Source organism: Lytechinus variegatus, chromosome 12 (assembly GCF_018143015.1).
Source record: "Lytechinus variegatus isolate NC3 chromosome 12, Lvar_3.0, whole genome shotgun sequence".
NCBI classification, from domain to species: domain Eukaryota; kingdom Metazoa; phylum Echinodermata; class Echinoidea; order Temnopleuroida; family Toxopneustidae; genus Lytechinus; species Lytechinus variegatus.
The window spans coordinates 12,066,755-12,082,836 of NC_054751.1; the positions used below are offsets into that span (position 1 = coordinate 12,066,755).

General features: G+C 39.2%; 1 protein-coding gene across 1 annotated transcript; it reads left to right on the forward strand.

The window, feature by feature from the left end:
- Positions 1-5,169: 5,169 nt before the first annotated feature.
- LOC121425302 (periostin-like) lies at positions 5,170-14,451 on the forward strand. The gene is made up of 5 exons (XM_041621327.1): positions 5,170-5,325; positions 5,996-6,316; positions 7,502-7,697; positions 13,208-13,444; positions 14,139-14,451. The coding sequence occupies exons 1-5, from the start codon at positions 5,170-5,172 to the stop codon at positions 14,258-14,260; spliced, it is 1,032 nt and encodes a 343-aa protein (XP_041477261.1). The 3' UTR covers positions 14,261-14,451.
- The last annotated feature ends 1,631 nt before the right edge of the window (positions 14,452-16,082 follow it).

Here is a 16,082-nt window from a genome sequence, read left to right on the forward strand (position 1 = left end):
GAATTTGGCCCAATGGCCCTTGGTGCCACAGGCATGGCACTCATCGTCATACGCAGGGCACTGACGAGGTTTGTGGAAACGTCCGCAGTTACCACATGCTTTTCGTCCCTGGCTACGCTTGAACGAATCGATATTCTGTTTAGGGTCTAGTGTCTCAAGACATTGTCGGCTCGCAGCAACTGCCTCGTATTTACGACATTCTACCAAAATTTGTTCGACCTTGTAACCTTTCAGTTGATCTAGCAATGACTTTTGGAATTCGAGACTTGGAGTTGACGCAATCACTAGCTCCATGATTCGCTCATTTAACTCAGCTTCCTCGAAATCGCAATTTTTGGCTTTGTCCCTACACCTGGTTACGAATTCATCGATCGTTTCATCTGGTTTCTGTCTGTACCGCATTAGCTCTAAGCGGTGTATGCGAAAATTGATATTGACCTTTAACTGTGCCTCTAATAGTCTCCATAGCTCTTGCGGTTTTTCTTTATCGGTCTCTGATAGCCCCGATGCATTGATTCGACCCAAGCCTTCATTGCCTACAGCAATCTTGATTTTTAAAGCCATTCTTCTGTGATCAGTTATGTCTTGGTCTGCTAGAATCAGCTCCATTTTTTGTCTGAAAAGCTGGAACTCTTCGGGTAGGTCTGTTGCCTCCCAGTTCATTTCTGGATATTTTCCACTACTCATTGTGTATGTTCGCTGTACGTATTAGGTATTTAAATGAATGAGTGTAGATATTAATGTCTGATTATATCCACGTGTGAACGCTCCTTACAGTCACAGGTCGACTGGTGATGATACCTGTAACGCACTCACAGCCCTGTGTGAATGTCATTAGGTGTTTCATGCAGTGAAAATGCTGGTACTCCCACTCACTTCTCACACTCCAGATTTACAATTAATATTAGGAAAATATTAATTCATTGTTCACACTCCAGTCCAGAAAATTAAGTAATTTAGGTTTTATCAACTTTTAGTGTATGTTGATCTTATGATGCAGACCTCTGTGCCAGTGATTGAACACAGTTATAACTTACTTAGGCTATATTTAATTGTTTACAGTTACCGTTAGCATCTCGCTCCTTCTCACAACACTGTGTGATTTGCTGTGACAGTGCATTGGGTATGCACAGTACAGTACGGTACAGTAGCGATGCGATAGCCGGGGCTAGCGGGCGAGCGGCTCGCGGGCGCCCGTTGGGTTAGTAGGTTATGAAGCATGCGAATTTCGGTAAAAAGACATGCAGTTTACTTCCCAACAATACAGTATCTGGTTACTTGATCCCCTGTCATTTCAAAGGCGATCACTGTTTTCAGCTGCCACCATGATCCAATACAAAGGACTCTGGTGGAGACTTTGGTATGAACGTATATACAGGTTTATTATACAGGCCAGCTAGGCAGGTCAATCAACAGGCATGGTATCCATGTTGCGGGAGGTGTATGGAGTGCTTAGATATCCATACTGATATCGTAACACCAATAACTAATACTGTTAGAAAGTAAAGATAAGACTTCAGTTTAGATTTGAAGGTCTCCAGTGATGGTATAATTCTTAAATTCAACGGGAAACTATTCCAGAGAGAAGGTGCTGAGGAAGAGAAAGCTTACGCACCATACGCTAGACGTGTTGCTGTGGTGTGATGATCTTAGGCTAGTCTGCAGGCACAGACCCTCATTGGAACTTTGATCAACAAGTGTGCCTCCACGCAAAGACTAGCACATAGAAAACTTGCTGTTCCAATACAGGAGAGAGAGCCTTCAGTACACAAGGCATGAGTAGGCTGCACATTCAGACCGTTATTTCGAGTGAAGGGTTTGCCCAGCAGACTAATCTTAGGCTGCGAGCTGGTGTATCTGGTCATGGACCTATAGGTCCATGATCTGGTTTATAAGCCATGTCAAGGTCTTGTAGATATTTTCGTGCCATACCATTTAACACTTTCCAAGTGAGAAGAAGTATTTTAAATTCTTCCGGACTGGCAACCAATGAAAATTTATGAGAATTTGGGAAATGTAGGGATATTTTGACGTACCAGATACCCGGGGGGGGGGGGGGTACTCGACCAAAAAATGATGGGGGTGTCCCGCAGGCGAGACAAAAAACGGGGGCCTCGGAGCGGGCTTACTGTAAAAAGGAGGGTCCTCGGAACGGGCTTCGGAACTACAAATGTTTGTAAAAACGGGGGTCCTTGGATCGGATCGCCAGCATATGAGCGCGTATATGCATCCCTACGGAACGGAACGGTCATGCAGCTAGCGCGGCCTCGATCCGCCGGCTGAGCTCTGCGGCCGCTTTTCACCAAAATTGCGGCTCATTGTAGCAGATCAATGCGATCGGAACGGCGTAACGAAAAATATGCAAAGCTTTGGAGCGGATTTCTTTCTTCTTTTTTTTCTTAATAAGAACAAAATGCTATGCCTTGGAGCGGCTTTCTTTGTTCTTTTTCTCAATAAGACAAAAATGCTATGCCTTGGAACGGAAATTTGAGTGTAAAAATGGGGGTCCCCTCCGAGGCACATACCAACTAGGCCTATGCATTATATACTGAGTGCCCCCCCCCCCCCCCCGGGACCAGATAAACCCTGACAGCTGCATTCTGAGCATACTGAAGTTTATTGACATTCGTGACATTGCGTGAGGTTATAAAAAAAGAAGAGCATTTCCAACATCTAATCGAGATAGTTCAAATGAATGTATAAGCATAGCACCAGAATTATGGTCAAGGACGATCATAAAGCTGTTAACATTTATATTATAGTATACTGATTGACATATTCTTTACATTTGCATCCATGGACATATTTTGGTCAAATACACCAAGATTTCGAACTGATGGCATAGCTTTAATCAAGGAGTCCCCAACCTGTATAGTGCGGTCCTATAATCAAATGACTCTGTGACTTGAATTAACAATCAACAAGCATCGATGACCGCGTATCATAATTGTATTTTTAAACGAAGCCTGGCTGACAACTTACTAGCAGGGTCAGTTGGATCATTGACCCTACATGGTTGGATAAAACGAAACATACAATGTTATTGTGTATCATCCACATATATGTTTACGTCGTGTTTATGCCCCGGGGGGGGGGGGGCACTTACATTGACGAGTGGATACCATGCGCGACCAAAAAACACGTAAAAAGGATGTCTTTTTCACGATAGGGCACGTTGCGTACGTAACGTGATAAGGGTTTCACACGCCAATTTAAGGGGTGCATTTTCAGAATATGGAAATTACGTGTTTAGGGTGCTTTTCGAGACCCCATGGTCGCGCATGGTATCCACTCGTAAATGGAAGTGCCCCCTTCCCCGGGGTTTATGCGTATTTTTTGCCAGAGGACTAGAGTAGCTATGGCAAAAAACAACGGACCAAAGACTGAACCTTGGAGCACGCCGAAATGAAGTTTAACAGGAGATGACATATATTCACCAATCTTGACAACCTGCGATCTTTCATGAAGACAAGATGAAAACCAATTAAGTACAACTCCCCTTATGCCACAACATTTCAACAGTATCAATGCTGACGAAAGATCAAGCACAAGGAGGAAACAGCCTTCTTGTCATCAACAGCACGAAGAATATAATTTGATACACGAACCAAAGCAGCTTCTACCACATTTCCTATATCATGTATATGCAGATTGAAAAGGTTCAAACAATATCATTGTTAAAATAATGGTCAGTTAGACGTTCTTTTTTAATCAATAAACAGCATAACAATATTTTGTCACACTCTCCCCTATCTATAAAAATGTGACTCAAAATTGACTCAGTAATGTTGTCAATAGCCATATGCTGTTGGAAAAAGTGCAGACTTTTTCGAACGAGCGATGCGAGAAAGGATAACATTTTACTTTGGTATGTAGTGGAATTTTCTATCAAATACGACAAAGACCGAGATAATGAGAAGTATTTATACATTAAGGTATCTTATACTCACCTCATCTTTTAGCGTTAGAAACCATCTTGTATAGTTAAAATATTATTACGCCTTATTCACCTTACTTTCTATATCAATTTTTTTTTTAAACAATATAGTATTCTTATTTTAAAGAAAGAAAGAGCCGCGAACGAGGAAAATGAAATGATACTACCCGTTCATTGGCCAGTGTACTCTTAAGATAAATGATGGTATCCATGAAAATATTGAACTTTTTATCTCAACACACAAAATCCGAATCATTTCGAAATTTTCGGCTGCTAACTGCAGCCTTCCGCCTTCCTCAGCGACGATCTAAGTGACCCGATTTGACCTGGAAGCGATCGATAATCGAGTCGTTGCAGTTACACATCCGGCCTGCCCCCCCCCCACCCGAGCCATAACGATTTTTTTTAATGTGAACATGCCGTTCTTACACAATTGTACCCCCCCCCCTATAAAAGTCCTGGATCCACCCCTGGGTCGAAGACACTCAGAAGCTTGTATCGCCCTCCGTCCCTATTGAGAAAAAGTTTGAACGCCCGGAGGTAAATCGCTTCTTTCACACCTCTCTCAAAGTACATGTACCGCGGCTCCCTGTCACTAGTAACTTGTTGATGTTAAGGGGACATCACCCAAAGATGGATCAATCGTTAAATGAACCGACCAATCAAGATCATTGTTACACGCGCATTTGGCTCAAATACTGACCAGTAACCAATCAGGGGCCTGTTGCATAAAACATTTGCCATAAAGAAAAACTCTGGCAAACCAATTTATGCCATTGAAAATTACAAATTACAGAAGAAGTGAAGCTAGGGCGTCGATGTTCAAGGAATCGACCAACACTGATAGATGAACTTTCATGATCTCTGGTAGAATCTCTTTATTCACTCGCATCCATCAACTTTTATATAATTGTTATCACAAGGATGAACATAATCAGGATAATCTATATTTATAGATCATTACGAACATTTTGGCTTGGAGGTTAGATAACCTAAGATTTTATAATCTTGAATGACAAACATTTAATGTCCTTGGTGGCCACCACAGACGGTAAATATTTGATTTGTCCGGTTATCGGGTATTGTGGCGAGTGCCTGCATCAGCAAATTTCAAATAATGATAAAAGGGGCTAGCAAAGGTCTATAAATTCGTGTTTTTTTAATATCTCGGGCATTCTCATCAGACGAGTTCAGAGTTTCATGTTGGGTTGAAAGTTTCTTAGTCGTTCAAGATGAAGATGCTGATGCTTTTTGCCGCTCTGTGCGGATTGGCGATGGCCACCCCTTTCGACCAGGCTGCGTACGCGCTGCAAGAAACTGCACCTATGGGACTTGTGGACGAGTTGACAGCACTGGGATACACCAAACTTGTTGGATTGATTGAGATGGCTGGGCTTAAGGATACCCTCAATACTGGAGGTATTTTCTCTTTATTATTTACATAACATAATGTCAAATTGATAGAGTTAAGTGTACCTGTTACACTGTTAGAAAATTTATCCTTAAACTAAAAGAAGTTCCTGCAGCAGAGTCTCGAGAACACCTGTAATCTTACCAGATTGCGTAATCTTACAGGAAATTGGTATTTGGTGTGTGTAATCTTACAAATTTCCTTAAATAAAACACTCTTTTCCCCTTTTTCTAACAGACCTGTTCTGTTAAATTGCAGAAAAATTCCTGTTTCATGAATTTAAAGAATGATTCTGGTATTGCTTTCTGCAAAATCTTCTTTTATTTTTCTGTAAAATCAGGTTTTTTTTAACAGTGTAGCCTAAATTTTAAACTTTTTCGTGCCATGATGGCGACCAGTGGCGTTCCGAGCAAAAAAACAAAACAACACGAGGGATGTAGATATGGCGTATTGCGTAAAATTCGTAAAAAGTTGAATTTGTTTATATTCCTAAAGGGAGGATTTAATTGAACTAGACCATGTAGGCTGAACTTTTAGTAGTTCTACCACTATTGTGAACTCTGATCGCTGAGATTTTATCGGTTGGAATGTTCATATCAAATTATATTACAATTTTTTTGAAATTCGGATCGCAATGAATCGCATAGTGTGTGCTCGACTTTACTGAGAGTGCATCACGTATACCACATGAACTATTTTACAGCATTGACTCGGCGTTGACGCATCAAACTGACGCATCAAACCTTTTTTTGTCTCGCACAGGCCCCTTCACTATCTTCGCCCCTAACGACGACGCCATTGCTGTATTAACACCTGACATGATGAACAACATGACACTGCTCGTCAACATCCTAAAGGCCCACGTGATCGAGGGCAAAGTGATGACGACAATGATCAGGGATAATCTGATGGCTGGAAGCCTTTTGAAGGGAGTCCAGATACGTATCAATATGAACGTTGGATGGCAGGTAGGTATACCAAAAGTGGAATGATGACATTGTCTTAGCCAGTTGTGGCGCCGCGAAAGTACGACCACCAAAGCTATGGGTTAAAAAAAATCAAATCAGTAATAAATAAAAATTAATAAAGAATGGAAAATAGGTTAAAACAATTTAAAAATACACGAAAAAAAAAGCTTCAAGTAGACAGTTTTGTAAATCTATAAATAACCCGATAGACAAAAATGATGACAAGTATAGTTTGTCTTGCTCCTTGTATGACCTTGCACCACGTTTCATTAAGTTGGTTGTAGAGATAGTTCTAAAAAAAAAATTTGCGCACGAGATTAGTAAGCGAATAGCTATTTTTAGTGGATATATACTGTAAAAATTGCGGTGTTAAAACTGACACCAATTGGTGTTAATAGAGGACCACACCCTGAGGTGTTATAAAGTTACACCCTAGAGATTAAACATAACACTAAAGAGTGTAAATGTAACAACAAAAGGTGTTGTAATAACACCTATAGGTGTAAAACTAACACCACCAATTTAACACCGGTGTAAAATAACTGGTGTGGTCATCTATGTACACCGGTTAACACCACAGTTTTTGTTGTGTATGTGTTAAAATAAATATTAAGTGATTAGCGTATAAAATCAATGATCGTCATATCTCTCAGTTCATGGTGGTTACGTTGTTTCCTATAAAATTCTGTGTGGGTGTATTTGATTTCTAGATCCATGATTTTTAATATGGCGTGGCTAAAGTGAATATAGAGAAGAGATGAACGTATTCCGAAGTCGGGTTTAATTTTGACTCTGGTTTAAAATTGTAGTTTAACTATGGATAGTTAAAAGTGGCATAGATCTCTGACAGTGTAATGTTAATTTATCAGCTCATATTTCTCTCAAATCATTCTTAACTGTTTCGGAAGGAATAAACAAGATAGCCTTTTCCGTGACCATTCACGAGTTCAGGAAAGAACTCAGTAAACATAAGAAACCTACAATGTAAGGAAAGTTTTGTCTTTTTTAAGTTTCCATAATAGCACAGAGTTTAGACAGAATAGATGAGAATATCATTTGCTCTTCGAAAACGACAATTTTCTTTGTCATCATTGTATAACGATGAAAAGTTGCAGAAACAATAAATGAAAATATAAACGAAAATGAGTATTTTTTTCAAGAATCTATTAATGTTTGTTTCAACAGCGCACTTATATTGCTGCTAATGGAGCACAGATAATTATGTTTGACAAGGAGGCGAAAAATGGCGTCATACATGGTATGAACAGAGTCATCTACCCAATCCCAATGGGAAGCCTAGTGGATGCAATGAAGATGATACCTGGCCTAAGTGCTACCATGAAGTTGATCGAGTTTGCTGGCATAGAATCCGCCCTCACAGGTGAGTATGATCAAATGTATTATAGGTGTAATGCAGGGGCGGTGCTATAGGGGGGACAGGCCTGCCGTGGATTTTTTTTCTTTTTCAAAAGAGTAGAAGAAAGGAAAGCATATTCAAGAGAGGCTGCGTCTTTTAACACTGTTGTTGGACCCTGCTACACTATCAATTAAAATAAAATTACGCCTTCTCTAGATAGTCTCGCTCCCCCCATCGATGATGGGGGGGGGGTGGATGAATGTATATGTGGCAGAGGATTATCTACACTCCTGCATGGGGCCCGTTTCTCAACAGCGTCATAAATAATAGCAATAATAATAGGCATTTATGTAGCGCCATCTAGAAATATTCTATTCCGAGGCGCGTTGTTATTATTATTACCCCGGGTTTAGGCATTAATCCTGCCGGGTACCCATTCACCTTATCTGGGTTGAGTGCAGCACAATGTGGATAGATTTCTCGCTGAAGGAAATTACGCCATTCGAACCCACGACCCTCTGTTTCAAAGTCAGAAGACTTATCCACTGGGCCACATTAACGCTCCACAATCTAGCTTCAAAATCGAAATCTAACTTCTTGACTTAATCAGAGATAGGTAGCTCCTTGTCCGCTAACTATTTTCGAAGCCCTCTTTGCCAAGATCGGGGAAAACAACCTGACTAAATATTATGACACCTCATAACCTGTCATTACTTCTTTCTTGATGACGTAGTGGCATCACGTGGATACAGTTTGACATGCAAAAGGGCCTCGACAATTACAATCTTACGCAATCAATCATAGAAGTTGAAATTGCATTACAAAACGAGTGGGATTGATCATTCAACAATAATTTTAATACACAGAAACTTTAAACACCGTTGATTAAATGCCACAAAACCATTTATTTTGAAATAGTAAAAAATTGAATTGATGAATATTCTGCCACGTCAGGCCATCCATAGTTTAGCCTAACTGGACTCATATCCGTTGTTTCCAGACCCTTATCAACATTTTGACAAATTGTATCTCTAATTTAGGCATATAATTTGTCAAATGGTATGATTCGGTATCTAAATATATAAAACATTTTATGTTACACTATATCTTGATGTTTGGATCATAAAAAAGCGTATAATTATCATTTTACAAAGGGAACCTTTACATGGTTTACTTCCGCAAACTATTAAAATGTGATATCCAGGGGGTACCCATCTCAACGTCACATGTGATTTTTGAGTCGTGAATATTTCATTTTCTCATTCAATCTTCACGGTTTGATTATGTATGATGTATATTTGCCTCTGCCATTATTTTTATTAGATTTATTTCCCAATTCATCCCAATATTAGCAGTTTTATTATAATTTTGCCTTTGAAAATAATGCTATTTTGTGACAAAGGCTATACGTCGCGTCTGCCCTTTCTGCCAATAGTATCAATATAAGGGATTCTAGTTTGGAAGCCTTTCGTAAAACGTGTTTAGTATGATTGCAACTATAACTCCTTAGTTGGTGGATAAAGTTATAACTGACTTGTCCGGGTGTTGAGAAACGGGCCCCTGGGGAAATTTCGTTATAGGAATTGTCGGACATTTTCTCCGACTAATCCTATTCAAGGGCCGCGGAACGGTTTCAAAGGGGGGGGGGGGGCAGTGGCGTACCGTGGGTCACGGCATTGGGGGGGCCACAGCAAAAATTTCGGGTCACTTAGGGAGCGCGCGAAGCGCGCTCAGTTGACAGGTATACTGACCTAATAGAGATATTTTAAGGACATGCAGTGCCATCAAACGAATATGTATCTCACTGATTAAATAATGCGAGCGCGAAGCGCGAGCTGAAAATTTTTGATATTGAGGGCTAAAAATTGACATTATAAGGAAATTGTTTTGTAATCATGATACTTAACTGTCTCGTTAAACAAACAATGCGAGCGCGAAGCGCGAGCTAAAATTTTTGTATATACTGACACTAAACAAGGAAATTTTAAGGATTATATTTTAGAATCCATTAAGAGTATAAATATCTCACCATAGTCATCTAATGCTAGTGCCATCCTTTGCTGATTTTGTTAGAATTACACCTAAACACAGTCATGAAGCACCTTTTGTAGTCATGTAATCATGATTATCATACGTATCTTACTGATCAAATACTGCAAGCGCAAAAGCGCGAGCTGAACATTTAGGAAATATAGACCTAAAGAGGGGCATTCTAAGGGTTGTTTGTAGGAATTCTCTAAGACCCTACGTATTTGACTAACCAAATGATGCGAGCTCGAAGCGCGAGCTGAAATTTTTGTATATATTGACCTCAAAACATGGATATTTTAAGGACTATAGTTACGAATCCATTAAGTCAGAGTATACATATCTCACCATAGTCATCTAATGCGAGTGCCAAGCGCTTGCTGATTTTGTTAGAATTACCTCTAAACACATGGAGCACTTTTTGAAGTCAATGTAATCATGATTATCATACGCATCTCACTAATGAAATACTGTGAGCGCAAAGCGCGAACTGAAAATCTAGGAAATTCAGACATGAAGAGGGGCATTCCAAGGCTTGTTTGTAGGAATTCACTAAGACCCCATGTATTTCACTAACCAAATGATGCGAGCGCGAAGCGCGAGCTAAAGTTTTTTGATATTCAGATCAGAAAAATTGACATTTTAAGGACTGATTTTAGGATTTCATGAAGAGCAGAAATCTCACCAATCCACTAATGCGAACGTTAGCACGGACAGGAAATGTTTTATATTAAGACCTTAAAATTGGTCAATAACTTTCAGTAGTCATGAAAAAGAAGAATATATCACTACTTAAAACAATAATTACTCTAATTGCGAGGAAATATATTATTTTGTTGTATATTAATTTGAAAACGGGAGGCTTTAGTACAGCAGTTTTATATGTCTCGTTAAAAAGTCTATGCGAGCACCAGGAACAATGAAGACACAATTAAGCAAATAATGTTTCATAAAGTTGTGAAAATGCTTCTTATGTTATATAACATAATATAACACTATGATAAACAACAATTTCTTCTTTTCCCCACTACGTTTCTCTTCCTTTTTCCCTCTTTTTCTCCTTTTCCCCGTTTTTTTTTTTGGCCATCCGATTGGGGGGGGCACGTGCCCCCCCATGCCCCCCCCCCGTAGTTACGCCACTGGGGGGGGGGGCTGACCATGCAAAAAAAATTGCACAATCATAATTAATTTTTACGTTTTTGTACACGTTTTTTTGAAAAAGCAGCCCTCAGCCTCAGTCTCCCCTGCTTCCGCGGCCCCTGCAATTTCATCCGATAGTTACCATAGAAACAGTGCTTGTCAGTCGATCCAAATCAACATATATGGAAAACTAGCGGACAGAAGGTCCTCGCTGCACGCGCGCACCCTTACACGCAGAATTCCCTTGCATCATACCCCTTTTTTCACAAACAAATGTGTATCAAGGACAAGCGTTGATTCATATAGAATTTCCGCCCCCCTGAAATGAATGTTAATAACTTCTTCTATCAGATGATCATAATTTTTTTTACATTCAATTGGTGTGAAATATGGCACTTTATTACATTGAAATCACTAAAAACCATCCATAGTCAGGAATATGTATTGGGATAATGGGTTAGGGGGAAATTTTTATAGTAGGGCCTACCCGGGTGGATTACATCCGTCGTCAAATCGTTGGGTGATAGTATCAAGAATTTCCGCCCAGATTATAATAAAGGGCACATTGTAAGGCAAATACTCATGAAAGAACCATGGAGATTGGTTAATTAGGAAATAGTGCACTTTTATCATCAAATCAGAGAAGATTTTCTTTGTGATACTGATGTCCGAAGAGCAAACCTACACTCGACGTGCATTCAACACATAGGGCTGGACAGAGCTTTTGTGTACGTCGGTGTGTTGTTCGAGTCACAGCGGTTTTCTAGCTCTTTCCTTTGCAGTGCTGAACATTTTATTAGGAATATATAAATATATAACTTGTCAGTCCGAACTATGGATATAAATATATCAGATACCATTATTTTTGCCAACAAAAATCAATTTTATTCTCTGAAAGTTGGATGTCTCTGAATGTTGTGACGGGTCCATTATGTATACGAGGGGTGCATCCTAGCTTATCACTGCAACTGGTAAGTCTAAAATTTAAGTTTGCTTATTCATTTCACTTTAAATGATGTTAGATGTAAGGATAAATTATGAAATCGACATAAGATATTGCGAATCAACGCTGAAACATTATTTGTGAAGACATTTTATCCCTCTGTAATGCTATTTCCCCCATGAAGCCGCAATGGAACATTCTGCACCACTAGTCATACGATGATCGCGAGGTCTGCAAACGTCGTCTGCTATGTTTTTACACGTCCGGTACACTGTATGCAAGTTTTCGATATGGAAAGTTGACTAACTGTCAATAATAATAACAGCATTTATGTGGCGCCGATTATTATAGTCGCCTATTCAATGGAGCACTTATTACCCCGACTGGAGCTCCAGCTGCTAAAGTCGCTCGGTGCATTCATGGAGATCCTGCCGGTTATCACCTCACCTAGGTTGAGTGCCGCACAATGTGGGTAAACTTCTTACTGAACTTAACACGCCATGGCTGGAATTCGAACCGACATCCCTCCGAGCAGTGTGGAAGACGAGAGTCGAAACTACTAGTCCACAAAGTACCCCATACACTCATATCAATACACTGCGAGCATGAGCACCCCCCTCCCTCCCTCCCTCTAAAATACATGAATAATTGTCGGACATGTTGAAGCGGATCGAGGGTTAAAGGGGAATCCAGCCTTGGCCATAGAATGTTGTGTTGGGAAGGAGAAAAATGAATTAAACAGAATGGTGAAAGTTTGAAAGAAATCGGACAAGCAATAAGAAAAATATAGCTGCTTTAAAATTGAGATCACTAATACCATGTAGATTTCAAATTGGCAACTGGGTAAGTAAATTATGACAAAGGGCAAGGACAACTTTCCCATAGGCCATGTACTTTATTATCAGGGATTTGTGGTTTTCTCCTAATTACCCATTTCCCTGGGGCAGTAATCTAAATATAACCCAGGTAGTATATTGTTTTAATGTCCTCATGAAAGAAAAATGAAATTTTAAATAAAACTTTTGGGAAAAATGACATTATAGCCATAATATGTTTTGGAGTACATGGAAAAGTAGTCCTTGCCTTACATCACTATGACATCACATAAGCGGCCAATTTGAAGTCTCCATGGGTATAGTGATTACCAATATTTACAACTTTAAAAAATTCATAACTTTCTTGTTATTTGTCCAATGTTGTTCAAACTTTCACCTATCAACTTGTCTGATTTTTCTTTTTCTTATAAAAACAAGGTTTCATTTGGGTTGGATTCCCTTTAATTGTTATGGATCATTCTGTTTCAAATCTGTTTGCTGGATACGTTTTACCAATGAGGCAGAGAATTCAGAGGAGGGGGCAAGAAGGTCAAAAACTCATTGTTCATCATACTTATAATATACGTATGTGCATATTTCTTTTCCAGGTGAAGGCCCATTCACCATCTTCGCCCCTTGTAACAATGCCTGGATGAAGATTCCTTATGCAAACGTCACGGCTTTGATGGCAAACAAGACCGCACTTACAGAGCTCCTGACCTATCACGTGGCTCCAGGCGCCTGGTACTCTACGGTCATGAGGCCCGGAACTGTTATCCCCACCCTTGAAGGGAAGAATGTGCTGTTTAACCCAATGACACCGGAGCATTTAAGGGATGTTAAACGTAAGTACAAATGAGTTTTAATTTTGTGGGTTTATATACCCATATCGCCCCCCCCCCATTCCTGTCAAGCAACCTAGCCAAATATGACCTATAGCCCATCTTACATTATTTTTATGCCACTGTTATAGAGGAGCATTACGTGACTAAAATATGATAAAATGTGATATTGTTATTGATTTACATATTTGACTTTACAAGGTATTTTGGTTTAAGTTCCTAGGTGTATAATTGCAATCATCTCGGTGTAATCATTGCCAATTAATAATCTTAATTGGGATGAACATGTTTACATATTATTTTTAGAACAGATCTTATACCAAAACTATACTTTTTTAAAGAACAAGACATTATATACCTCGAGATATATACAATAGATGTTTAATAAAACAATATAACAAAGTAAATTAGATTATTGTGACGTTGTGTGGAGAGACATGAAGAAAAAAATCTGAAAAGAAGCTGCCATTTCTACAACAGAGAGCACTCCGAATTATAAGTTTTGACATTTAATGCCAGATATTCTTCTAATTCTCTTATATTCAACAAGGGATTTACAGCACGAGAATTACCCAAAAACATCAAAACTAACAATTGTTCATTGTAAATCATGGCGAAAATCAACACTGTGCATCATATCTCTCCTTTCCAACGCTAAAACAAAAAAAGAAAAATCCATTTTTCTTTTTGTTCACAGCAATGCCAGTCTACCTGTACGTGAACGATGCGGAAGTTATCTTAGCCGACCAGTCGGTTGCCAACGGGGTCATCTGGGTATTGAACGATGTCATCACAAAACCTTCGTATCTACCCAAATAGACCTTATCTGAAACCACCATCAAGAAATTACTAAAGTCTCATCTATTCCTTACTGATTAATAAATGGAAACTGATTTCCAGCACCCATTTTGTTATTCATTTATATTTTACACCATCTTATCTGAACTTAGAAGCTTTGACGGAGGAAAATCATGTTCATGTCTAGTTATTAAAAACTCTCCGTGAGAAAGAAAGGTTGAAAAGAGTGAACTGTCTTTATTTCGGGGAAGATCATTGCATGGGATTCAAATCTTTGCTCTAATTTCCGAGTTGGACTGCGTGTAAACTTGTCGAAATCCCATAAGAATAAAATAATGTTATTATCTATAACAAGCTATACATGACGATTTCGAAAAAATCCCCGCCCCCCCCCCCCTCGACCAAGTGGGCCAATGCACGATTGGCGGGGGTTTACAAATTGCAATAAAAGGGTATATACACTTTTCTACAGGTTGTGAATGGTATATGCAGGCCTATATTTCACTAATCACTAAAATATATGATGCAATGGCGTGGAAAACATGACGAAATATGTTTGCTTTAGTGTTTTTGAGATCGAAGTATGATACTTGCATGGGCGTACAGATGAAAAAAAAAGAAAAAAAATATAAGAGAAAAGGAAAGGGATAAGGGTGAAATATGATATTGGTTTTTTCGAATATTAGATCAAAATCTATTAAAAAATAGGTCGAAATTTTGGCTTGATCGCTTCGCTCGCTCGCAAATTCTTATTGATTTTACGCGATACGCCATATTTTTTGGTTCATTACGCCACTGATTATACTTGCCTATAATAGGGTCCATTTTGAAAGTCAATGCATGAGCATGGCGAAGGCTTCAGCAGAAGTCCGCCAAAGTTCGATAAGCTCTGTTGCCGCCCAATGCTCCACTATAGGAACAGGAGTATAAGCTGAGCATGGTGTTCAACGTGGATAGTGCACTGCCCCCACCCCTTCCCTGCCCTCGGAGTTTTTGCTCTCGATTCCTTTAAGAACCCAAATTAGGGTTATAAGTTATGCAATTTTGACTGGCAATTCATAGGGAAGATAGAGGGAAGACTTAGAGAGATAGATAAAGAGAGGGGGGGGTCCAGGTCAAAAAGCGGAGAATAGGGAGAGAGAAGGGTTAAAAGTAAAAAAAAGAGAGAGGTAGAGAGTTCCTTGCTGTGCAACTCTGTACACCCACAATTCATGTAATTCAACCAAGAAATATTATACCCCATCAAAACATATACCCCCGTTTTATGGCACAAACGATCAATGCCGTAAACAAACAAAGTTAAAGGGGAATCCAGCCTTGGCCATAAAATGTTGTGTTGGAAGGAGAAAAATAAATTAAACAGAATGGTGAAAGTTTGAAGGAAATCGGACAAGTTACTGCTTTAAAATTAAGATCACTAATACTATGTAGATTTCAAATTGGCAACTGGGTAAGTAAATTATGACAAGGGGCAAGGACAACTTTCCCATAGGCCATGTATTTAGTTATCAGGGATTTATGGATTTTCCTAAGTACCCATTTCCCTGGGGCATTAATCTAAATATCACCTAGGTAGTTGTTTTATGTCCTCATGAAAGAAAAAATATAATTTTAGAAATAAAACTTTTGGGAAAATGACATTTAGCCAAGTACTGGAGTCCATGGGAGAGTAGTCCTTGCCTTGCATCACTATGACACCTCTTATATGGCCAATTTGAAGTCTCCATGGGTATAGTGATTACCTATATTTGCAACTTAAAAAAATCGTAACTTTCTTGTTGCTTGTCCAATGTCGATCAAACTTTCACCTATCAACTTGTCTGAGTTTTCTTTTTCTTTTGAA